The sequence below is a fragment of the Centruroides sculpturatus genome, unplaced genomic scaffold, assembly GCF_000671375.1.
Source record: "Centruroides sculpturatus isolate CEXI.00-Female unplaced genomic scaffold, Cexi_2.0 scaffold33, whole genome shotgun sequence".
NCBI lineage: Eukaryota > Metazoa > Arthropoda > Arachnida > Scorpiones > Buthidae > Centruroides > Centruroides sculpturatus.
The window spans coordinates 32,133-58,502 of NW_019384325.1; the positions used below are offsets into that span (position 1 = coordinate 32,133).

The following is a 26,370-nucleotide window of genomic DNA, read 5'->3' on the forward strand; positions in this document are numbered from 1 at the left end:
TTTCGATGATCATGCGGATACACGAGTATACTATGCTATCATTAACAAGTCGGTTGTGACATGCAAAATACTCATTAGTGTTGAATAGTAAGTTACTTTGATGTAAAGAGGCCTTGAACACGTAAAAAAAAAACACTACTTTTTTTTAAATACAATTCGTAAAAGAAGAAGAAGAAAACATAGAAGCACATTCTTACAAATTTTCGTTTATTGGATATTCAAAGATCTCTGATAAAAAGGGCCTCACATCATCAATTTATCTTTACATTATGAGGCCTTCTATCGGAACCGGATGAACTAACATATAGGAGCAAACAGTTTTTACAATCACGAAACGTCACATTATTTTATTTATTTATTTATTTATTTTTTGTTCCATGGAATGATGTTTTTTCATATCGATGTTGTTGATAAAATCGACAAAATACGTCCACTTTCACACAATACAAATAGAGATATGATAGTTTTCCCCCAATCCAGGGCTATTAACTTGGAAGTATTGCCAAAATTTCTCGATTTGGAGATAAGTTAAATCCACAGGCGTAAGTACACGATGTCGATATTTGACGGATCTTCATCTGTTTATTATTATTTCTTAAATTTATACAAAGGGAAGGATGGAAGAAATCTGTACAAACTGATTTTATACACCTCGAACTCAACCGCATCTTTTAATAAATAGGAGCGTTTTTTTCAAAAAACACACGTGTTTGTATGTTCAAAATTAGCGGTTTAGTTTCCCCTAATTAAACAAAGTCCACATTTTTTTTTTTTTTCGCACATGCAGGGTGGTGATATGGCTTGGTACCAACGATGCATAGCACCATGTTCAGCACCTGTTAAAAGGCTTTGGATTTCTGCATGGTTCTTCACAGATATAGAAATGCCTCAGCACTTAAAACTTATCACTAACATTGGCAACAGAAATATTCAACTTGTTGCAACTTTACATAAGCCCTCGGGCTACTTTACACAACTGTATTACTCAACAAATGGCGGGGATATTGCATTTCCCACAAATAAGAGGTCATCACTAAATGTTCACATATTCGGAGCAGAAGCGAATGATATGAACTGAATCGGTGCAAACCCTTTTATTTTTTATTTATTTTTTTCTTTTTGCAGATGGGATATGTTGCGTCCAGATGGGACAGGGTTCGCACACGATAATCACAGCAAGGAAAAGGTTTATTTATTTATTTATTTTTTTTACTGAGCAACGTTCGTACCTGCAGAAAGGAAGATAACGCACCAACGTAAAATCCAGCAAAGGATTTTTTATTTATTTATTTATTTAATTTGTTCTATTCTTGTTCACAAGCTATTCTGCTGGAAGCCCTCACTGAAAATCAAACCAGAAATCCTTCCGCCATGTTTGCATTCATTTGCACTCTTATTGTTTGCACACTGTTCATGATCTTCTTCTGATGCCCTACTAGAGTAACACCTAGCGATGTCAAATCGTTTAAAGTTAATCTTGCTACCGATTCCATTGTTGCAATGCCTGCCTGTTGAAAATTCGGGAGGTAACGCCGCATTTTAATGCTATCCAACCATTCTTCCACCGATTTCAATTGAGTCATATCAGGTGCGCTCGGATCCAAAGGGTTTTGATGCCTGCAACATGCAAAATTATTATAATTTATCACTTATAAAGCCTTATTTAACTTTTAAAAAAAAAGAAACATCCATTAATTTACCTGTTTTGTGCAATTTTCCGCAGACTTTCTGGACATTGCATTAATTTATCCAACGTTTTAACGATGGTTGCAAATGCGGGTCTGTGTGATCGATCTTTCTGCCAGCAGTCGAGCATTAATTGATGTAATGCCTCGGGGCAATCCTGCATACAAATTCAAGTTATAAACTTTTTACATAATTATTTTAGCTAGAGCTGAGTGCTTACTCACCATAGGAGCAGGTAGCCTGTAACCCTTCTCGATGCACTTGATGACATCCTGGTTGGACCAATTCCAATATGGACGTTCGCCATAAGACATAACCTCCCAACTAACGATACCGTAACTCCAAACGTCACTAGCTGAAGTGAATTTCCTAAATGCTATAGCTTCTGGTGCAGTCCACCTTACAGGTATCTTCCCTCCCTGAAGGAACAAATAGATATAAATCAAATACACGTCAAGTAATACAATACAATAATAAATAGCTACTGTATATACCTGAGTAGTGTAGGCACCCTCAGTTGCACTCTCGATCTCTCTAGAAAGGCCAAAATCGGCAATTTTGCAGACCAGATTAATGTTGACTAGAACGTTCCGTGCAGCGAGATCCTAGAAATGGGAGATTCCACTATCGAAAAAATTCTATTTTAAATAAAAATTTCAAGGTAAAAGAATGTTGCATACCCTGTGGACATAATTCATTTCGGACAGATATTGCATACCGGCGGCTATTCCTCTTAACATACCCACCAACTGTAGTACTTGGAATTTTCCATCGTTGGCCTAGCATAGAATAACGTCAAAAAAATTACAAAAAATATTTTAAATATTTACTATTTTTGTTATTATTTTATATTGTTCTAGATTAGTGATTCTTATCAAGAAAAATCCCTCAATTTTCTATCATTTCTCCGCTCCCTGATCTTGCCGTAAAGATTGAAAGAGGTTGAAATGAAACATACCGTAAATGTATTTGTTTCTTTAACGAAAATAAGTTTTAAATCATTAAAATATGTAAAAGTTTTAACATCTCTTATCTAAAATAATAATATCAACAAATTTTTTAATTATTACCTACTTTAACAGTAATAAAAATAAAAAACTATCATCTCAAACTTCTCAACAAGTAGACCGCGATCTACACTATTCACTAAAACGTTACTCTAAGGCCATTAGCTCGATAGTTTCCTTTGTATTTTCCACTCGCTTACATTATAAATTGGCAAAACAAGCATAAATATGCATCATAGTATGGCAAACGAAGCGGTAAATAGTTTAAATATGGTAATTCTATTAGTATTTTACTCGTAAAATTGTTTGATAATAGAAACGAGTGCTTAAACATGTAATAACTTGATGAGCTGTAATAATGAGCTGTTCACCAGTTGATCAGCAAACTAGCTGGTTTGAAACGTTGGCTTGCACGCAACTTTGCAAGGAAATGACTTTGACCATCGATCTTTCTGAGTCACAAGGGATGTAATCATGTGACTTTTGATAGACTCAGCCGGAAACAACGGGGTGTGGTCGCAATATAGAAATCGACTTAGTGTGACAATTTTTAGAGCATTTCCACGAAAACTAATATTAAATTCGTAGTGTTTTTTAGGCATTCCACACGTGTCTAAGTGTTTTTTAAAACTAGACCTCACCCTTAGAAACGTATCCAAGGATCCATTCTCCATATATTCGGTTACGATCATAACCGGGTTACACTTAGTCACCACACCTTGTAAGTAGATAACATTAGGATGATCAAACTGTCCCATAATACTGGCTTCTGTCAAAAAATCCATCCTGGCCTTATCGGAGGAACCGGGTTTAAGTGTTTTGATTGCTACAGTCATTTCTGGTCTGGCAGGCATTTTCAGTTTGCCACGACACACGTCACCGAATTCACCTGAAAGATAGATATTAACGCTTATCTGGGGGTAAAAAAAAAAAAAAATAGGTAGTGACGATAATAGAAAAGTACTTACCACCCCCGATAATAGCTTCGATAGTGATGTGAAGCGCATCAATCTCTTTAGTAAACTCGCGTACGGCTTGGTTGGGGTCTTCGTAGGTGTGAGGATCTATGTAAGTTTTCGACCCCCCGGACGGTGTGAAGAGCGGTGTGGTTACTGCAAACAACACAATAGCGAAATTTTATAGGGTGGTGTTAACTTATTAATTCTCTCGTCGTTACGTTTGTTAGTGTGTTAGCTACTTACAACGAACAGTCGAAACAATAGGAAGATGATCTAGCGGAGGGACAACTAGTAGCGTAAAGAAATTGTTAACGTGTATTAATAGAAGAGAAGATAATATTCTAGTAAAGTAAAGTTTAGAAATTTCTCTTCTAGATTAAACAATACTTGCAAAAATCAATACCTTCTCCATTTCTATACTCTAAAGTGTCGCAGTCACTGGGTTGCTTTTTGTTACATTCGTCCGTGCTTCTACAATTACAAAGGGGGGGGGGGAATTAGTTGCTGCTCTTTATAAGAATTCTACCAAGCTACGTAGCAATATCCTCACCTTCTAACATACAAGAATATCATAACGATGATGACTATGATAAGTACAATTAAGGCTACAGTCGCACCGGCTATGATTCGAACTTGAATCTGATCGTCTTCGATATAAGCTAAGGTAATTAGAATTAAATATATATATATATTTTTTTTTTTAAATAAACGTAATATCTGTCATTTGAAATGTAATTTATGCATTAACATACCCGTACTTCCCATTAATTGGCCGGTAGTTTTAAAAATAGCTTTACTATAATCACCCCAACCGTGTGTAGTTTTGGCTCGAACCTGTAACATAGTTTCACTTAAATAAAATTTAAAATGAAATAAATTTAAGTAACATGATTAAATTACCAACCTGAAAACCATATTCTGTAATCTCCATTAAATTCCTGAAAACGATATTTTCCTTTTTTGTAAGGATACTTGTTGTATTTTTCTCGTTTTTCCCTATAAAGTATCGGACTTCGTACATCTCCAATTGAGAATAGGGATCTTCCGGTGGTTCCCACGTCAACATAATTTCTGTACTTTTCATTAACGTAACACGAATATTGCTGACCATTGAAGGCACTGTAATAAAGCGAACCGTGTTGATTTTAAGGATCAATTGCTCCGTCTCTATAAGTCATGCCCTCCCTACGACACGGCTAAATAAACTAAGTTCAAACGTATTTAAGTTAATTAAAGATAATTCGATGTATTTGCTTTGTAAAGTTCATGAATTAGATGACTGAATAATGTAATTAGAAAGCGCAATTAATTAATCTTAACGCCTAAACAATCTGCGGCTTAGGGCCTATCGTTAGGGAGTCTGTAGCTTAGGCCCTTACATTTTTACACGTATCATTATTTTGCTAGAGGAGAGAGAGGCCTGTTACACGTTACCATGCCTACTTTGGTACACGAGAAGGGCCTGTTATATATTACTGGGCCTAATTTGTTAGAAGAGAACGATAACAAGTCTAAATTCAACCCTGGGCTAATCAAACAGTTACTAACAAATTTAAAATAGCTCACCCCCAAAAATAAGATTATAATCTTTATATACTCACCAGATGCTTCAGTAGTTACAGTTAAATCTACATACTGGCTGCCACCCAAAGACGAAACACCATTTTCTGCATAGACTTGAAATCTATATGAAGTAACGGGGTTCAGGCCAGAGATGGTGACCTTAGTCTCGTTGAAACCTCTATCCGCCGGTGTATACAACACAGAAGAACCGCAACCATCGCAGGCAATTCTATATTCTAAATCCAACCTTCCACCTAAATACGAAGGACTTTGCCATCCTAAAACAACAGTCGACTGATCCACAAAACTTACAGATAAATTTTGGGGTGCTGAAGGAGGTTCTATATAAAAAAATATATATATTTATATACTTTTTCTCAACGTTCAGCAGAATCTGTAAAAAGAATTCGAGTTTATGGTTGGGAAGAAAAAAAAAAGCACTTACGAGTACATGGCATAGCTTTTGGATCCTTAGAAGCTCTATAGTAACCGTCGTCACATCTACATTCCAAAGAGCCTTTGTAAGGTGCTGTGCTATATTGAGGACAAGGAGAACACTTAACGTCTCCAACTGAAGATTTGAAAGTGGTAACAGGACACACTAAAATAACGAAATAAACAAAAATTAAGTAAAGAAAAATGATTTCCTTCCATTACTTTAAGATATATTAACATAAAAACATTATTTATTCAACAAAAGAACATATAAATCACTTCAAATTTTACCAATTCCATTCCTCTGTATCATATATTGGATATGATAAAATATTCACGAAAGAAATTTCAAATGCAATTTTGTGGATCCATTTTTTCAAATTTTACAATATACAAAATGTAAATCTATTTTTCAACTGTACAATGATGAACTGGATATGGTTACTCTCCACGTATTTCCATTGTTCTTCCTAAAATTCTATTTATAATTAACTCGGATGCAAATTTACCATTAAAGAAATACGAAAATTTATATATTTAGATTGTTAAATATCTAAATTTTTTGGCCATTAAATGGCCCGCTATTTCTGAATTTTCTAGAGTAAAAAAAAAATATATATATATATATATATATCTTACAGCCATTTACACTATCTCTATGGTTTACATCCTTTAAGAGATGCATCAAGGAGGGTAAAGATGGGCATTTCTTCAGTAAAGAAATTGAGGTTACTTCCATTATTCAATATTCCATAAAAATATATGTTGATACCTTAAAAATTCATTCCATATTTTAGGGAATATTTTAAGTAAATGTTCGAATAGATAAAATATTTCCAAGTAACTTCCGATTCATCATCATTAACGTGTGATACAACGAAGAATTTAACCGCATATTCTTAGCATTTAACGTTTCTTTCGTTATTATTTTAAAAAACAATTTAAATCTTAAGTTATTTTAAATTAAATTAATTAATATTCATAGATTTTAGGAAATAAAAATAAATAAATTACATCAATATAAGTTATAAGTATGAAAAATCCAGAGAAGTAGGTTATAAAGATAATACATAATTGTGTTATAAATAGAGAAATTTACGAAGGGAGTTCTACAAACAGGGTAATTTAACATTACCACTTGTAAAATTTCCCTATCTAAAATCCCTTTTTTAAAAATCTTCTCTAGTAAATTTCCCTGTAACACTTCTTGCTTTTAACATACATTATCCCTATTTTAACTTAGGGAAAAGGGAATGATTTATAAAAGGGAATTTCACAGAAAAGAATATATAGTATTTCACATTCGTTATTTGTAAATTTTTCCTAAAATCCTCTTTTAAATTTAATATATTTACAAATTCTCCTTTAATAAATTTCCCTATTTGTTACACTTGAATTTTCCCTGCGTCTAACAACACCCTTTGTATATTATCCCTACTTTATCCGTAGAAATAGGAAAGGGAATTTACAAACAAGACAATTTACAAAGGAAAAATTTAAGAAATGGTTTCTACAAATAAGAAAATTTAAAAAAAGGAAGTTTTACATTTCCATTTGTAAATTTTTCCTGCCTAAAATCCCTTTTTAAATTTCTCTATTTGTAACACTTCTTGCGAATTTCCCTGCTTCTAACACTATACACATTAGTCCTATTTTAATCTAGGAAGATATTTACAAAAGGTAGGGAAAGATTTTTACAGAACAATACACTTTTATTTTACAAAATTTCCAACATTTACAAACAAGGAGCCATTTTTTTTTTTAATTGTAAGACAAGAGATAAACAAACAAAGCTAAATTTAATCCAAAAAATCGAAAGGTATTTTGTCTTTTTTTTTTTGTTTAGAAAAATAATGGAAAGATAAATAAGAGAGTGTTTATTTGAGATTTAAAACGTTACATTCGACTTATTTATTTTTAATGGATCCTTAAAGTAGAATAAACGAGAGATTAGACACAGATCCTTCTACCTAGGAAGCAAATAAACAAAATGGTATCCCTGTCTCCCCTCTTACAATAAAATTACCCATAAAAACTTGAATTAGACGGTTATAAAACATAGTAAAATCTTTTATATAAAGTAGACCCGATCCTAATTTTTTGGGGGGATTAAAAAAAAAAGGAAGATGATGCGTGAATGAGGCCATAAGAATATCGACCATTAGCATGTAACACTTTTGCAACAATGCTACACACATGCAAATTTACATGCAAATTGCATCAGAGAACGAAATATTGTTGTTACTATTCGGCGAATAAAATCGGAATAATATTAATGGAAATTTTGCTATCTTTGCAGAGGCGGAGCGAGAGGATAGGGAGGGAGGAAGAGCGAGAGAGAAGGAGAGGGGGGAAAGAGAAAATGTGCTGACGTCAACTCAAACTGACCGATTAGTTCGTTCGGTCGAAGTTAATACCTGTTCTTACGGGTTGGAGTAATTAATCTGCTCATCCTCTTCATCATATATACTTCCTATGAGTATGGAAATATGGTAATGACCTTTCACGTTCGTGACCCCGAATGCAAAAGGTCATAACGACTCAATTTTTCTGCGCGTATACCTTTCTAGTCTATACCTTTCTAGTAACCTCTCACCTTCCTATGCTGAATGGCCTTTCACATATATTGATAAATAAGTAAATATAATGTGAAATTTAAGAAATTCGTGTAGAATTCTTATTTCTCTTTCTTATTACAGCTTTTATACGGCTTAAATCACGTGTAAAATATTTAAAAAAATATATGCAAGACACGTATTAAATTTGTAAATTATCCATTAGTTTCTTCAGTTTTTCTTTTAAATATAAGAAAGTAAAGAGATAAGAAGAGGAAAGATCCATTTATCAAGCATTAAAAATAGTTTTAATGCTTAAATTCATATTGTTTTAGATTATTTACATTTATAATTAATTAAATTTTACAAATAAACTAAAATTTGACACTTAAAATTAAAGTACAGCATTCAAAATGGCGCCGTTTACAACAAATAAAAATTGAATATTTTTCAAATAAATCTTATTTTTCAATTGAATCCAAAGCTAGAATTTTGGCATTTGTATTAGCAAATATATTAAAATATTTTGAGTACTTCAAATTGTTTACCAATTCCAACAAGAATTTTTCAGTATTTTTTTACTTTTCAACCTCTTCTGTAGCTTAACAAAAAAACGCGTGAAATAAATAGGAACGTGGGTAGCACGCGAGCGACCGGTTGGTAAATGCTGACCTAGACTAATAGTTCTATCGATCGCCTCCCGTCCTGGATTAATTATGATAAAATTAAGCGAAGGAAAAGAAATTCTAAAACAATTCAATCGCGAATTTTTAAAAGATATAAGCCAAAACGCATTTATTGTCGAAATGAGTTCAGGTGCAGTGTTTTCCATGCTCTTCCCCCTTTGCAATTTTCTTTCAACAACATCTGCTAGTTTCAAACATTGAAACTGGAGTGCAAATAACTGAAAGAAACTGTAAATTAAATATTCTAATAATAAAAAAAATATATTATATGGACTTTTATCATATGGTTATTAAAGTAAATTCATTGTATTTTATAATAAAATAATTTTTTGGAAGAAGAAAAATCACTTTCCAACAGAACACACCAGTCTTCGATAGTTAAAGCATCGCCATCTGGAGACGAATAATCGAAGTAATTGTCAAAAAATTCCTCCCCCTTCTCCTACCGATTTTATCCCTATTAAAACGATTTTCTACAATGAATTTTTCGTGTTTATTTCATTATTTATTTTATGTCGTAGGGAAAAATTTAACTTTTTTTTTTTTTATTATTTTTTAAGTTTGTTAGGGGATTATTTTTCTATTTTAATTTACGACAATACAAATTGTATCCATCTCCTCTGACCTGCACAATGACACTGTAGTAGTTTAACACATTTTGCTTCCGGCTATCGATCAGCCCATCCAGTGTTGACCTGAAAGATGCAGGCAGGATGCTGAAAGTGGGAAGGTTTCCCGTCACTTATCTATCGATATAAGCTACAAAATCAGTTCTGTAGTAATGTATCCGAAGGTATTTTTGGAGTGTTTGATGGTTCCTAATTGTACGTACTCGAAAAATTCGCATTACACTTGCTAGAATATTCCTCTCATCTACCTTCTTCTTGCGATGGAGGAGGACATTTTTAATGATAGGGATTTTTCGGGGAGAATGATTAAGAAATAGGGAAAATCGAGCTGGGAATGTTACAATAGGGAAAAAATATAGCAAGGTATATTGTAAATAGGGAAAATGGAAAAGGGAATATTACAATATAGAGAAAAATGGAATAGGGAATATTGCAAAGAGGGAAAAAATGGAGTGAGGATTATCTCAAATAGAGAAAGATAGAGGAGGTAATATTACAAATAGAGAAAAATGGAGAAGGAAATATTACAAATTTTACAAGGAGGAGCGTTAGAAATAAGAAAATCACAAATGGAGAGAATTTTGAAAATAGAAAAATTTATAGGGAATTTACAAGGAGCGATTTTATAATGTAAAAGGTAGAAGTAAGTAGGGGAAATTTATAAGGAAGGGAATATATAAATAGGGAAACTTTATAAGATAAAATGTAGGAAAAATTCATATGGAGAATTACAAATGAAAGAGATTGAATGAAAATATTTAAAAATAGGGAGAATCGAAGAATAGGGAAATTTAAAAAATGGCTAAGAAAAATTGAAGAGCGGGGATTTTTCTTCGGAAAAGAAAAATGCAAATTTTTCATAATAAAAGAAGAATTATGGAAGAGGAAAGCAGCTCCTGTGATGCATTAACAGTCAGGGAATAAAAGGGCAAGAGAAATGCTAAAATTACATTCACGTCTAACGAGGAAATCATTGTTGAAGTTTCCAATTTGTAAACGAAATCATAAGTTTGTCGCATGCAGCAAATTCTTAACAATCTCGTTAAGCATTTATAAGTTGGGATTTTGTTAAGTTTTGTTAATTTTAAATCATTTAAAAGAATATTGCAAAATGAATCGTGAAATCTCCAAACTAATCAGAGAGAGAATACAAAATTGTAAATTGTAACACAGGAGTTGTAGTTAGTTATTCTAACAACGCATGAATAAATACTAGTGGTTGGTTGTCGATGCATGAACAGCAATTAAATATTATAGAAGGCTAATAAGTCAAACTTCCTCGCCTTTGCTCTGGATTATCACCATCCAAGTATTAGTCTCCCATATACTAACATTGCAAATAATCAACAGGGATGTACTGTACAGCTAAGAAGACGTATACGACAAAGTTAATTGCTCTAAATGTTTGCATGCAACCAACCGCGAGAGATTATTATTGCAATATCCGGATCAGTAGAGTTTACATCGTTAACGGAATGAATCAACTTAAGTGGATTTGGGTCCATCTACAACGTGATTCACTCGCGTGTAATACTTTAGGTAAGTTTTTTTTTTCAATAAAACTTTTTCTTACCTTGGCAGATGTGTCCGATAGATTCGTATCCTGCCATACAACTACATCCACCGGAAGGTAAAGTCCAATTTCCGTCTCCTTTGCACAATAACCTCGGAGGATCCACCACCACTGCATTGGCTACACACTGACCTTCCGCTGCCACAATAGCAGTCACTTCTTTGCCGGTCGGAGTTTCGAGGAAATAAGCAAAACTGGTCGAAATCTCTGGACAACTGACATAGTACACCTTGATGGCAATGAGAGACAGACAGGCACCTTGGTCTCTGAATGCAAAATACACCCCTTTCTTGGTAACTGGCACGCTTCTTATTTCGGTGTTGATGATGACTTCCGCGTTGGAAGTGAATCTTCCTTCGTCTGCGGCGATCCTGCCGATCAGTTTGTAAGATTCTGGCTCCCAGGGGGGTGGCTCCTTGGTGGCAGCGTCGAACTCGTAATATAGTAGAGTGAACGTCTCTTTGCAGGACAGTGCCATGCCGGGGAACAGGTTGCAATCCCTCATACTAAACTTGACTTCGATGTACATGCGATTGGCCACTCCTCTTTCGATGAATGGGGTCCACAACCAATTGTTGACATCGTTGTATGCCACGTCGCACACCACGTACGACCGCCAGTTGATACCCAACTCGAAATTCGTGAAGCTCTCTTCCACCCACTGTAAAACAATACAACTTAGATCATCTAACAATATTTATTTCATATCGTTTCTATAAATAACGGATAAAAAAAAAGAGAGAAAGGAAACGGAAGAAAGAAAAAAAGAGCGTAACAACTGAACANAAACTGTAAATTAAATATTCTAATAATAAAAAAAAATATTATATGGACTTTTATCATATGGTTATTAAAGTAAACTCATTGTATTTTATAATAAAATAATTTTTTGGAAGAAGAAAAATCACTTTCCAACAGAACACACCAGTTATATATATCTTACAGCCATTTACACTATCTCTATGGTTTACATCCTTTAAGAGATGCATCAAGGAGGGTAAAGATGGGCATTTCTTCAGTAAAGAAATTGAGGTTACTTCCATTATTCAATATTCCATAAAAATATATGTTGATACCTTAAAAATTCATTCCATATTTTAGGGAATATTTTAAGTAAATGTTCGAATAGATAAAATATTTCCAAGTAACTTCCGATTCATCATCATTAACGTGTGATACAACGAAGAATTTAACCGCATATTCTTAGCATTTAACGTTTCTTTCGTTATTATTTTAAAAAACAATTTAAATCTTAAGTTATTTTAAATTAAATTAATTAATATTCATAGATTTTAGGAAATAAAAATAAATAAATTACATCAATATAAGTTATAAGTATGAAAAATCCAGAGAAGTAGGTTATAAAGATAATACATAATTGTGTTATAAATAGAGAAATTTACGAAGGGAGTTCTACAAACAGGGTAATTTAACATTACCACTTGTAAAATTTCCCTATCTAAAATCCCTTTTTTAAAAATCTTCTCTAGTAAATTTCCCTGTAACACTTCTTGCTTTTAACATACATTATCCCTATTTTAACTTAGGGAAAAGGGAATGATTTATAAAAGGGAATTTCACAGAAAAGAATATATAGTATTTCACATTCGTTATTTGTAAATTTTTCCTAAAATCCTCTTTTAAATTTAATATATTTACAAATTCTCCTTTAATAAATTTCCCTATTTGTTACACTTGAATTTTCCCTGCGTCTAACAACACCCTTTGTATATTATCCCTACTTTATCCGTAGAAATAGGAAAGGGAATTTACAAACAAGACAATTTACAAAGGAAAAATTTAAGAAATGGTTTCTACAAATAAGAAAATTTAAAAAAAGGAAGTTTTACATTTCCATTTGTAAATTTTTCCTGCCTAAAATCCCTTTTTAAATTTCTCTATTTGTAACACTTCTTGCGAATTTCCCTGCTTCTAACACTATACACATTAGTCGTATTTTAATCTAGGAAGATATTTACAAAAGGTAGGGAAAGATTTTTACAGAACAATACACTTTTATTTTACAAAATTTCCAACATTTACAAACAAGGAGCCATTTTTTTTTTTTTTTTTAATTGTAAGACAAGAGATAAACAAACAAAGCTAAATTTAATCCAAAAAATCGAAAGGTATTTTGTCTTTTTTTTTTTGTTTAGAAAAATAATGGAAAGATAAATAAGAGAGTGTTTATTTGAGATTTAAAACGTTACATTCGACTTATTTATTTTTAATGGATCCTTAAAGTAGAATAAACGAGAGATTAGACACAGATCCTTCTACCTAGGAAGCAAATAAACAAAATGGTATCCCTGTCTCCCCTCTTACAATAAAATTACCCATAAAAACTCGAATTAGACGGTTATAAAACATAGTAAAATCTTTTATATAAAGTAGACCCGATCCTAATTTTTTGGGGGGATTAAAAAAAAAAGGAAGATGATGCGTGAATGAGGCCATAAGAATATCGACCATTAGCATGTAACACTTTTGCAACAATGCTACACACATGCAAATTTACATGCAAATTGCATCAGAGAACGAAATATTGTTGTTACTATTCGGCGAATAAAATCGGAATAATATTAATGGAAATTTTGCTATCTTTGCAGAGGCGGAGCGAGAGGATAGGGAGGGAGGAAGAGCGAGAGAGAAGGAGAGGGGGGAAAGAGAAAATGTGCTGACGTCAACTCAAACTGACCGATTAGTTCGTTCGGTCGAAGTTAATACCTGTTCTTACGGGTTGGAGTAATTAATCTGCTCATCCTCTTCATCATATATACTTCCTATGAGTATGGAAATATGGTAATGACCTTTCACGTTCGTGACCCCGAATGCAAAAGGTCATAACGACTCAATTTTTCTGCGCGTATACCTTTCTAGTCTATACCTTTCTAGTAACCTCTCACCTTCCTATGCTGAATGGCCTTTCACATATATTGATAAATAAGTAAATATAATGTGAAATTTAAGAAATTCGTGTAGAATTCTTATTTCTCTTTCTTATTACAGCTTTTATACGGCTTAAATCACGTGTAAAATATTTAAAAAAATATATGCAAGACACGTATTAAATTTGTAAATTATCCATTAGTTTCTTCAGTTTTTCTTTTAAATATAAGAAAGTAAAGAGATAAGAAGAGGAAAGATCCATTTATCAAGCATTAAAAATAGTTTTAATGCTTAAATTCATATTGTTTTAGATTATTTACATTTATAATTAATTAAATTTTACAAATAAACTAAAATTTGACACTTAAAATTAAAGTACAGCATTCAAAATGGCGCCGTTTACAACAAATAAAAATTGAATATTTTTCAAATAAATCTTATTTTTCAATTGAATCCAAAGCTAGAATTTTGGCATTTGTATTAGCAAATATATTAAAATATTTTGAGTACTTCAAATTGTTTACCAATTCCAACAAGAATTTTTCAGTATTTTTTTACTTTTCAACCTCTTCTGTAGCTTAACAAAAAAACGCGTGAAATAAATAGGAACGTGGGTAGCACGCGAGCGACCGGTTGGTAAATGCTGACCTAGACTAATAGTTCTATCGATCGCCTCCCGTCCTGGATTAATTATGATAAAATTAAGCGAAGGAAAAGAAATTCTAAAACAATTCAATCGCGAATTTTTAAAAGATATAAGCCAAAACGCATTTATTGTCGAAATGAGTTCAGGTGCAGTGTTTTCCATGCTCTTCCCCCTTTGCAATTTTCTTTCAACAACATCTGCTAGTTTCAAACATTGAAACTGGAGTGCAAATAACTGAAAGAAACTGTAAATTAAATATTCTAATAATAAAAAAAATATATTATATGGACTTTTATCATATGGTTATTAAAGTAAATTCATTGTATTTTATAATAAAATAATTTTTTGGAAGAAGAAAAATCACTTTCCAACAGAACACACCAGTCTTCGATAGTTAAAGCATCGCCATCTGGAGACGAATAATCGAAGTAATTGTCAAAAAATTCCTCCCCCTTCTCCTACCGATTTTATCCCTATTAAAACGATTTTCTACAATGAATTTTTCGTGTTTATTTCATTATTTATTTTATGTCGTAGGGAAAAATTTAACTTTTTTTTTTTTTTTTATTTTTTAAGTTTGTTAGGGGNCGAGGAGGAAGAGAGGGGGGGGGAGGAAGAAGGAGGAGGAGGAAGACTAGACACAGGGAATACAAACAGCTCTACATTAATATTATTCATTTATCAAATATGTTCTTTTATTTTTAATCGGATTTTATAATAAACTTTCCGCCCATTTATTCCTGTAAAATCGCATTTTTGATTATTAACGAATGCACTTAGTGCACACTAAGTGTCACACAATAAGCTCTCACCTATCGAGAATAATGGTGTAGTGTTTTATAAATCAATCACGTGGCCTTTTTTCCTTTGTTTTTTTTTTTCTTAATGGTTTTTAATTTCTGCTCTTCACCAATCGATTCGTCATTATAATGTTGATCGAATTTATAAGGTAAATTCTCCCCCCCTCTTCGCTTCTTCGCTCCTCCTCGATGATGTGTTACGATTTTTACATTTTAAATAGTTAATAAGAGGAGAGGTGGAGTCATGCAAACGACTTTACGCGCATAATGAACTGCAGCGGATCATTTTTGGTGATGTGGTAGCTTGCATAATGAAGTGGAGCGTATGATTTAACGTCACTATTATGTGGGGGGGGAGGAAATTAAATTTCGCTCTTTTGTTCCTAAATAACTGGCGAAGAATAGAAATTTATTAATAGTTTAACGTGAAAAAAATTTGTTAAAATATTCATAAATGATGAATAGTTTAGCGGGGGGATGAGAAATCAGTAGTATCTGTTGCGTGTAGTTTGACGTAAAGATGACGAAATTATTGGCGTAAATCGGTGCCCGTGTCCATAAACGGCGCGTGAAATGAAAGATTTGATGCTTATATTCGTAAATAATAGGAAAAAAATACAGGATTTTACACGAGAAATATTCGTCGGTAGCGCGAAAAGTGAAAAATTATTAATGGTTTAACACGAGAAAATGGTGAAGACATTCATAAACGAGGTAGAAAATGAAGAATTTAACACGAAATATTGACGAAAATTTTCATTAAGAAGGCAAAAAATACAGACTTTAACATTGAAAATTGATGCAAATATTCACAAAGGAGGAAAAAGACGAAGAATTTAAGACAAAAATAAATCAAAGTGTGTATACAAAAATACCGCAAAAAATAACAAATAATTCAACACGAATACGTCATCATTTTCTTCACCCAACGAGAAGCAAAAAAAAAAAACAGTTAATTCTGTTGTTTTTTCTGGTGTAGAATATATGTCAATTAGTTGTATAGAGTCTTTGATAGTGGCTGAATGTAATAAATAAAGATAACTTCATTAACTTGGTCGTATAGAAGGGTAAGTTGCATCATCATTAAAGGTGTCTTAAGAAAGAAGAAGATACATAAATTAATTAGTCATTAAGGAAATATCTACTTTATTTATTATAATAGTTGGAAAGAAAATGAAATCGATGGACGGCTCGCATTATTAATCTTCAATTAATTTATTTCCTGAATTAATTGATGAAAAAAATTACTTTTTTGTTTTTTTTATAGAAATTTTATCTATAAAAAGCATTGTAAACATCGTTATATACTATCTTAAATGTAATTAAACTTAATTGTAATCGTATTTAGTTCTAGATGCGAGTAGGATTCATTATAGAGCTACTTAAGTCTAGAACTTTCATTGCATACTTTCATACATCTAATATCTAGTTCTAGAATTAAAATCTTAGAATAATAATAATGAATAATATTGAATCAGAATTGAACATTATTAATATCAATTATCATTACTCTAGAATTTTTAATTCTAGAGTCAGGTATTAGATGTATTGTTATCCATTATTATTATTCTAGAATTAAAACTACATTAGGTTATATACAAGTAGTTCTATAATTATCATTCTATAATTAAAAATTCTATTATTATAGAATTTCTATTCTAGAATTAAAAATTCTAGAATCAGGAATTAGATGTATGAAGGTATACAATGAAAGTTCTAGACTTAAGTAACTCTATAATGAATTCTACTCGCATCTAGAAATAAGTATACTTAGAATTAAGTTTAATTAGTTCTAGAATTTTAATTCTAAAACATTATATTATCCTTGAGATCTAAAAATATAATCAAATTCAGATTCGATACAATTCCGGAGCCGTAAATAAAACCATTTCTAGATACGCGTGTACGTAACAATGTGTACTGTACATATTACTGTTACACTAGATCTAGAACTTAATTAAGTTTAAAATGTAATAAGGTTGATATTAGCCTAGTTCTAGAAGTAAATTTAGCTCTAGTACAACTAGATCTAGAACTAAGCAAGATTCTACATATGATAGTATAGTTCTAGAACTAAATTTAGCTCTAGTATTTCCAGATTTAAAACTAAGTTAGGTTATATAGTTCTAGAATAAGTTAGGATTAATTCTAAGTTATATAGTTGTATTTTGCTCTAGTATTGCTTTATCTATAACTACAGGTAGCAGTACGATTCTAGAAGAAATTTTTGCTCTAGAATTACAAGTAGCAATGTAATTCTCGAATAAAATTCAGCCATAGCTGCGTCAATTAAGTTGGAAATTGTTTCAGGTTTAGTTAAATAGAAACAAACACTTAATTTATGCGCTAAACAAATTAAAGTAAATAATCTTTCGCTTCAAACCCCTTTTGTGTATCAAGACCGTAGCCGAAAAGGGGACAATTATAAACACTTATTACTCTATTATAAAGGCTGTTAATCCGAATAATTTTGATGTTTTTCTCGAGCTACAAACCCCGATAATCCAATTAAACGATTTCAAAAACTTAAAAGAATTGTCTTCCTATTGTATTAGTTATATTACTCAGTAAATTTAATTAGCATTTGCAGAATGAAGTGCTTCCCCTCAATGTTTTCATTCGCAATTTCCATTGTAATCAGGATCGAACGGGGAGGGAGAAAGACAGAAGAGAGCAGGAAGAGAAAGCAGGACGGAAGATAGAAAAAAGTGTCAACTGTCTCTTTCCATATGGGCAATAGTAGAAAAGGTGACAAGGAAAGGCATCAGCTTGTCACTTAAAACAACGAATAAGGCAATTTGCGAATGGTCCCGTAACAGATTCCATCTGACATAAGAAATTAAGTTTTCTCTCCTTTCTAATTATTTGTGTGTATCACTTCCAGAAAGAATCTTCCCTTTTACTTCTTCCACAGTTTATTGTTCGGCTCCTTGTCAAGTTCTTGACGTTTTCGGATCTGGAACATCATTACGTATCGGTGACGTTAAAGAATTACTTGTTACTGGCTTCGTGTAACACTGAGTTTACTTCAATTTGATGGGCAAATAATTACATCTCTTTAATTACACGGTAATTACATGGAGTGACGTAACGAAAAGAGTGTATCGTAACAAAACATCGTTTAATCCCTAACAGTAATTACGATTCATATGTTTGATCAATCGCGCCTTTTTTTAAAATGACAATTAACTGTCTGAAGCAGAAAAAAGGAGGAGAGATTTGCTGTTTTATTTTGAAAAAAAAAGAAGAAGAAGAAATGTCAATTTATCAGGAGCACTTTCATCCGCATCACTTGGATGGAACTGTGAATGATGTTGATGAATCGAGACAATTTTTTAAAAATATAATTAAGTTACTTAATTATGATTTAAATTAATTATTACTTAGAAAGTGTTTAAATATATATTTTTTTTATATAAGGAAACACGATTCTTTTTAAAAAGCGTTGATGAATAATTAGGAAAATAGAAAAACTGGGGTATTAATATTTGGAAAATAGTAAAAATGAAGCATGAATAATTGGAAAAATAATAAAAATGGGAAATGAATAGTTGGAAAAATAGTAAAAATGGGGCAGGAATAGTTGGGAAAACAGTAGAAATGGGGCAGGAATAGTTGGGAAAACAGTAGAAATGGGGCATGAATAGTTGGGAAAACAGTAGAAATGGGGCATGAATAGTTCGGAAAACAGTAAAAATGGGGTGTGAATAGTTGGGAAAACAGTAGAAATGGGGCATGTATAGTTGGGAAAACAATAAAAATGGGAGATTAATAGTTGGAAAAATATTCTTAACCCAACTATTCATGCCCCATTTTTGCTATTTTTCCAATTATTCATGCCCCATTTTTACTATTTTCCCAATTATTAATGCCCCATTTTTACTATTTTCCCAATTATTCATGCCCCATTTTTACTATTTTTCCAATTATTCATGCCCCATTTTTACTATTTTCCCAAACTAGAGCATAAGAAGTTAAGAAAATAGTAAGGTTGGAATATAAATAGTTCGGAAAGTAAGAAAATGTTTCTAAAATATTTTTCCAATTAAATTTGGTTTCAGTCTATGGTTCATGAACATGGTTTTATTTACACAATTATTACACGGTTCCTTTAAAAGCTTGGTAAACCTTGAATGCTTCCTGTAGATAGAACGTCATATCTAATATTTCTATGAAGAGAATATCATGGTAAATTATGAATTTCCATTAGAAACAGTCTTAGGAAACCACGTTAATGAAATCATAACTATAAACCATGATTATCCATAATGAATCTTGATTATTCAACAGTGAACTAAATTTAATGAAAGGTATTTAAAGTAATTTATAATTTAGAAAACATTTAACCTAGAAAATACTCCATAAAGTAAATAAATTATAATTAATATTAGAAAAAAAAAATGGAACGAAATTTAATGTAAACTAATGCAAAATAGTTGTTACAGCGTTAATGATGATGGTATTTCTGCATGATTAATCATCATCATAATTCACTTTCCTTACCTAAATATACGGTTTTAATCAAAATTATGGTTAAGAATATTAAATAATTAATAATAAACCAAATAAATTTTAATTTTCAATTGAAAAACATTAAAAATTCTAGTAAAACCAGAAGAAAACGAGTTTTTTTTCCATTAATTTGCTTAAGAAGGCGTTCAGCAAAGGAGGCATTTTTTTGTATTTTTTTGGGGGGGTGAAAATTTTATTAAAATTGTGGTAAATAATATTAAATAATTAATAATAAACCAAGTAAATTTTAAAATTTCCAATCGAAAAACATTAAAAATTCCGGTAAAACAAGAGGAAAAAAAACCGAGTTTTTCTCATTAGTTTGCCTAAGAAGGCGTTCAGCAAAGGGGGTATTTTTTTGTATTTTGGGGGGTTTTTTCGATGATTTCGTATACGTCGATCCTTCAATTTAATAAAAAACATATTCAAAATTCTGAATATTAAAATACATAAAAGTTATTTTGAATTATTTCGACAACTTCAACATATTCCTCTATTCAAATGACAAGCGAAGATATAACAATATTAAAAAGTGAATAAATCGGAGAAGACAAATGGAAAAAAAAAAAGTAAAATATGTTACATTTTTTGAATGAAATAAAAATAAAAATAAAATTGCATTTTTTTATTTTTAAATCGATGCTTTTTTAAACCAATTTTACAAGGGACAAATTCGATTTTGAGTGTACTTCACTCAATTATTATGATAGAATGATATAATTTTTTGGAATTATTTTAAAACTTTTTCTTCTTCTTTTACTTGCTAAATGTATTTAAAATATTAAATCAATTTGAGGAATAAATATTATTAAAAATTTAATGTATATAAATCATTTTCTGCGAGGAAATTTATACTTCTTTTGGGTTAAGTTAATGTATAAAACTAAGCAGACGGTGTTATAATTTTTACTTTTTACGTGTTTTTTCATTAATTAAATAGACAGAGGAAGATATTTAATGAGGAAATTAGTTTATTAAATATTCTCTTCAAGGTATGCCAATTTACAGTCTTTCAAATCTCTTCAATCTATTCTAATTCACGAGAAAACGAATTTAAATCTCTTAAAACTATCTTAGCTCGTGAGGAAATTCATTTAAATCTCTCTTTAAGCCGTATTTACTCACGAGGAAACTCATTTTTAGTCGTTCCAATCCTCCTTAATTCTTAATTAATTGTTTCTTAAGTCTCTTCAATAAGCTTCGATCCAAGAGGAAACGGATTTAAATCTCTTAAATTCCATTTAACTCACGAGGAAATTCATTTAAACTTTTTCAAGCCGTATTTACTCGTGAGGAAATTCACTTAAGTCTCTTTAATTCACGAGGAAAATTACTTGAGACATTGAAGTAACTTTAATCCATGAGTAAATGAATTTAAATCTCTTAAATTCCTCGTAACTCATGAGGAAAGTCATTTAAGTCTCTTCAATCCTCCTTAATTCACGAGGAAAGAACTCGAGTCTCTTCAATACGCTTTAATTTATGAGGAAATTCATTTAAATCTCCACGACATCTTAACTCATGAGGGAGCTCATTTAAATCGATACAGAAACTCATTCAAATAGATATCAAGAGGAAAGGAGCTACTTGATGAGGGAATTTCCTGTCTACTAAATCGATCTATCAGTTCTACTTTGATGTGAAAATAAGTAAACTCTTGTGAGGACATTTTAAGTTAACTCTGACGTTCTTTCAATGTAATTGGGGCTGAAATTTCCTCACTGAGGCTGATATTTCTTTACTAAAATGAAACCTCCCTCAATAAAGCATATGGTAACAGACTATTAGACCCTTAATATTTTAAAATTTCTCCATTTCCTCAGATTTTTTGGGGTATAAGAGGGCTCAAATATATTTTGGCAGCAGAACATAAATTTTAATTTGATGAGGAAATACGAAATTCCAGAAAAATATTTTGATTTCTTCACCATTTACTTTGGTACAAGAACAGCGAGGAAGTGACAGTTTTGGTGAGGGAATAGCACCTTAAACAAGGGAGAAACTCAATTTTAATGAGGGAAATTTCATTTTTTTTAATGGGAAATTGTTTGGTTTGAGAGGAAATATTACTTTTAATCAAGAAAACAGTAATTCTAACCGAGGGAAACGATAGTTTTGTTCATAAAAATTGTTACATTTTTAATAATAAAAAAAAATAGTCAACTCTAATGAGGAAAATATTAATGCTGATGAGGAAAACATCAAACTGAAGATAGCCACAAGATATCATTTTAAAATTATCAACTTTGACGAGGAAAAAAAGTCAATTTTACAGGAGAAAACTATAAGAATTCCGGAAAAACATCAAATCTGGCGAGGAAAATTGAGGAAAATAGCAAATTCGACGAGAGAAAAATCAACTTTTGCGAAGAAAACATCACGAAAACTTCATAAAAATATCAAATTTACTTCAAAAAAAAAGTAATAATAAAAAATCTATAAAATTACAAATCGAAAAACGTTTAAAAAAATTCAATTATCTAAAAAAAAAACAACAACAAAACCTCCAAAAATTACATTTTAAAAAAAGAATAAAACATAGAAACAATTGATCTAAAACGAAATAAAAATGCAATAATTTGACATTTTTAATAAATTTATTTGACTATAAATGTAAAGAAAGATGGAGGGAAGAAGAAGAAGAGAAGGAATAAAGTATTTTCGAATGGAATCAAACATGACATTATGCTAAACAGGATTAACATCAAAACTTCACACAGCCTGACTGCAAACCAACTAATACCATTTCTGTTATATTCCACCATCAATGTCTGCTATTTTCAAAATCAAATAAATTCTCCAAGGTGGTTTTTCGATTGGACTTTGAAAGGATTACAGGATATAAAATTGCCATAGGAGGCGAAGAGAAAAGGGGGGGGGGGTAAAAAAAGAGAATAAAAATATGAAAAACTGACGTGATAAATCGGATATTAATACATTCCCGATTCGATAAAACTGGAAAAATTCGTTAGAAATTATCGATTTTCTCTAATAATTCCATGATTATATGCAGTTTTTGTGTGTGTGTGTGTGTATGGAAGAAAAGTGGCATTTTTGTATTGATGTTCTTGCAGCTGGTATGATGAGAATGGAGTGCCAAGATTGAAGAAATAAGTGCCCCGTGTCCACATACAGATCTGCAATATTCGTTTGTTCGTCCTACTACACCATCATTAGTGATGTCCTATGTTCATGCATATTTCAAGAGCCTGCAGATGTTCCTCTCTGTCACATGACCATTTCGCTCTCCTCTTCCATTGTTAAACGTCTGGACATTTCCAACAATATAAAATCGGCCATTTTTCTATTGTCTTCCTGTTTTATTCGCCGATTTTTAAATGAACCGTGTGTTTATGTATATTTTATGATTAATCGTGGTGTTTTCTGGATTAAGATTCTCGCCAAACAATGGGTTAAATTTTACCACTGAAATATTCGTTAATATGGCATTGAATACCCGTTAAATGCCATAGAATCGGAGACGTTAATATCAGCAAAATATCCAGTAAAGAAACAAAAATCAGGATGAAAATCCCCCACTTAAATATCGATAGAGGCAGAGAAGGTATCTGTTAAATATATCAACCACCAATATCGAAATCCCAGTTAAATTTTAACACCGACACCAAATATTAGCCAAATATTACCCGATGGGGAAAGCATTATTTTAAATTCTTTACACTAATTTTAAAGGGAGGGTGGGGTTTTAATTGAAATGCAGAAAGGAGGGAAGAGGAGGGAGGAAATCGTGCAAATTACCAGCGAAGAAATTTGGTTAAAATTCATTCATTATTTCAGATATTTTTACTATAATAGAAGAAACATTCTTCAACATTGCTACACATTAATGTAGAAAAAATTTCAACGAACACTAAATTAGAGAAGATGGTGCCTGGGGGAGACCATCACTGTCGTTGGGAAGGCAAACGGCGCTCACACATTTGATTCAATTGTGTTACTATGGTAACGAACATAGTGAAGCGGTGCTGCCTCCAGCAGAGAACGTTGGTCTGTCTACCTTGCAATCTAAAATATTCAGGTGCACAACTAGAATATTTACCAGACTTCTGATAAAACACAAGTTTTTTTTTTTCTCCAGAAAGTATGAAAGAAAGATGACAGCAATATCTGCACAATGTCTATTGTTTCCCTTCCGTTTATTGTAAATTTTTATAGTTCTTTTGCAATAGTTTCGCTGCCGGTAAGCCGAGTCAGATGAAATATAAAAAGGTTAAGAAATGTTTCTGCTGAATTTACAAGTGTGTGAGTGAGTATACAATATATGTTTACATTGTTTTTCTCTATAACTAGGGATGTTGAATTTAATTAAGCAGTAATTTCGTCCCGTAAATTATCGTGAAAGTATTATACAATAGAAAGTATACACTGATTCATATCCTTCACATAAACGCTACAGACTAGAAACAAGCTGTAGTGTCTAGTGTGACAGGAGACTGTTTTTATGACTTTAAAATCAATAAAATAGGTAGATATTGTGTAAAAATATGTGAAATTTTTGTTAATTAATTACATTATTTTCTTTCTACAAACAGTTATTTGTGATTTAATACAATTGGTGCACTACAGTTGATTTTTTACGGGAGTGGCTCGCGAGCTACAGGTTGGGAAATAATATTCTGAGCTAGAAAATTTATTGCTATTTTATTGTTGGAATTTAGCAAATATAGTTAAAGTTATAATTTATTCTGTACAAAATTTTTGTGTATATTGTATCGTTCGAGTATAATTATTAATTCTTTCTCATTTTATTTGTTAGAAATTATAATTACGTAGTACTATTATACGCTATTCCTCAACGTTTGATTGTGAAATATACGAGCAAACAAGCGTGAAATTTTCGCATGTAATTTTATTTTAAACGCATTTATAACGTTAAAAAATATTTTAGAAGTGGTTTCGAGACAGAAATTATTGTTAAACAGTAAAAAAAATAAAAAAATAAAGAATCAAGTTTGTGACATTATCGAACGATTACTTGATCTCTTTTGTGGTTCTCCTGTGGTCGTTCATATAGAAATACTGTATATCTTCTGCAAGATGCGGTCTGAAGTCTTTGAATTAGTACATTGTTATAGGGTTTCTATAGAGGGTCCATATATCCTGCTTCTATGAAGGTTCGTAAGAATACAGCTCAATAAGGCCGATAAGTTTGGGGCGTGTGGTTGGCCATATTGTTACTAACAACCGCTGTCTCACCGCACTTTTCTTGTCTGTCCTATTGATCTGGTTGCAGTCACCTGTGCGGCCATCTGGTCTATACACCCCAGGCTAGAGAATTATGCAAGAGAATAACTATACAGGCAAGCAGGGGGGCATTGTAGCGAGAAAGAAACTATGCTACACAACCATCTTCCTTTCTCCATAAACGTCCTCTGTACGTAAAATATATATATATATATAGGAGGAGGGTAGAGATTTTCAGTGGTTTAAATAAGGCTAAACTGATTAATATCTTACAATTTCATAAGCATCACTCTTCAACAATAGTCGTTTAGTGTATTCATTTGTATGGATATACATACAATGTATGTCTTTTCAGTTAACTCACGATACGATTATGATATTTAAAAACATATTTATTTTATGTTATTCAACAACTATCATATTTATTCTTTCGTTTTTTTTTTTTCAGGATGCCGAGGTTAATTTTTTTCGATCTGGTTCATTGCCTTGTCATTGTGATGGTGTAATAGCTGGTGTGGTGCTGTGGATGATGATGCCACCAAGACTAATGATCCTTTATATCCAGTCTAACATGTGGTCTCCTTACAACTAAAATCATGACTCAAACCAGCTTTATCCTTTCTACTCTTTAAGAATATAAGAAGAGAATACTTGAAGATTATTTTTGCTTTTTTCTTTAATAAATATTGTTTTAAGACTGTTACCATTTATACCTAAATGACTAAAGACGTATTATTTACTTATCCGAATAAACATTTTAATTATAATATATTTTAAACGGTTTATTTAAGTTAAACGCTTGTCTGATTATTCAAATTTTTAAATTTAATCACGTCGATGACGTTTTGAAATGTGATTGGTTATCGCTTGCAAACGTCGAGCGAAGATAATGTCTTTTAACGAAACAGTTTTGCTATTATTCAGTCACGTGACTGAGTTTAATAAATGTAATTGGTAGTCATTTGCAACTATTGAGCGCTTTTAAAATTTACAATTGGAAATTGCGTGCAAATTTCGAAGTGAAAAATCTGTCTTCTCCGACGTTGTAACGAAATGATACTTTGTATTCAATGTCACGATATTCAAATTATTGAACACAGATTATGAATATTGAATTTTTTTTAAATATCTAATCACGTGACTAACACCAAGGAATATGATTTGTAATTGCGTGCAAATTTGTAATCTTATAAAAAGCGATGTAACGATACAATAATAGCCTTTC

General features: G+C 31.6%; 1 protein-coding gene and 1 long non-coding RNA gene across 3 annotated transcripts; one reads left to right on the top strand and one right to left on the bottom strand.

Annotated features, from left to right (window-relative positions):
- Positions 1-190: 190 nt before the first annotated feature.
- Positions 191-11,773, bottom strand: LOC111626973 (ephrin type-B receptor 2-like). 2 transcript variants are annotated; one of them, XM_023370519.1, is made up of 15 exons: positions 11,094-11,773; positions 5,661-5,816; positions 5,254-5,556; positions 4,557-4,771; positions 4,405-4,486; positions 4,203-4,311; positions 4,056-4,123; positions 3,896-3,940; positions 3,662-3,805; positions 3,335-3,582; positions 2,367-2,465; positions 2,181-2,291; positions 1,911-2,105; positions 1,701-1,843; positions 191-1,617 (listed from the first exon to the last, which is right to left on the bottom strand). In XM_023370519.1, exons 1-15 carry the CDS (start codon positions 11,620-11,622, stop codon positions 1,350-1,352), a joined length of 2,715 nt encoding a protein of 904 aa, XP_023226287.1. In that variant the 5' UTR covers positions 11,623-11,773; the 3' UTR covers positions 191-1,349. The 2 variants fall into 2 exon arrangements, with proteins under 2 accessions (XP_023226287.1, XP_023226292.1); XM_023370524.1 differs by lacking the exon at positions 3,896-3,940.
- Positions 11,774-23,239: 11,466 nt separating this feature from the next.
- LOC111626991 lies at positions 23,240-26,117 on the top strand. The gene is made up of 4 exons (XR_002756957.1): positions 23,240-23,505; positions 23,739-23,948; positions 24,040-24,207; positions 25,594-26,117. It is a non-coding gene; the product is annotated as an uncharacterized LOC111626991 (long non-coding RNA).
- The last annotated feature ends 253 nt before the right edge of the window (positions 26,118-26,370 follow it).

What these genes read in the sequence shown, in the direction of transcription:
- LOC111626973 (XM_023370519.1), bottom strand. Translation starts at nt 11,622, where the DNA reads ATGTACATCGAAGTCAAGTTTAGTATGAGGGATTGCAACCTGTTCCCC. An exon ending in AGAGTATAGAAATGGAGAAG is followed by an intron (nt 3,941 to 4,055) that starts GTATTGATTTTT and finishes TTACGCTACTAG; the next exon opens with TTGTCCCTCCGCTAGATCAT. An exon ending in ACAGGCTACCTGCTCCTATG is followed by an intron (nt 1,844 to 1,910) that starts GTGAGTAAGCAC and finishes ATTTGTATGCAG; the next exon opens with GATTGCCCCGAGGCATTACA.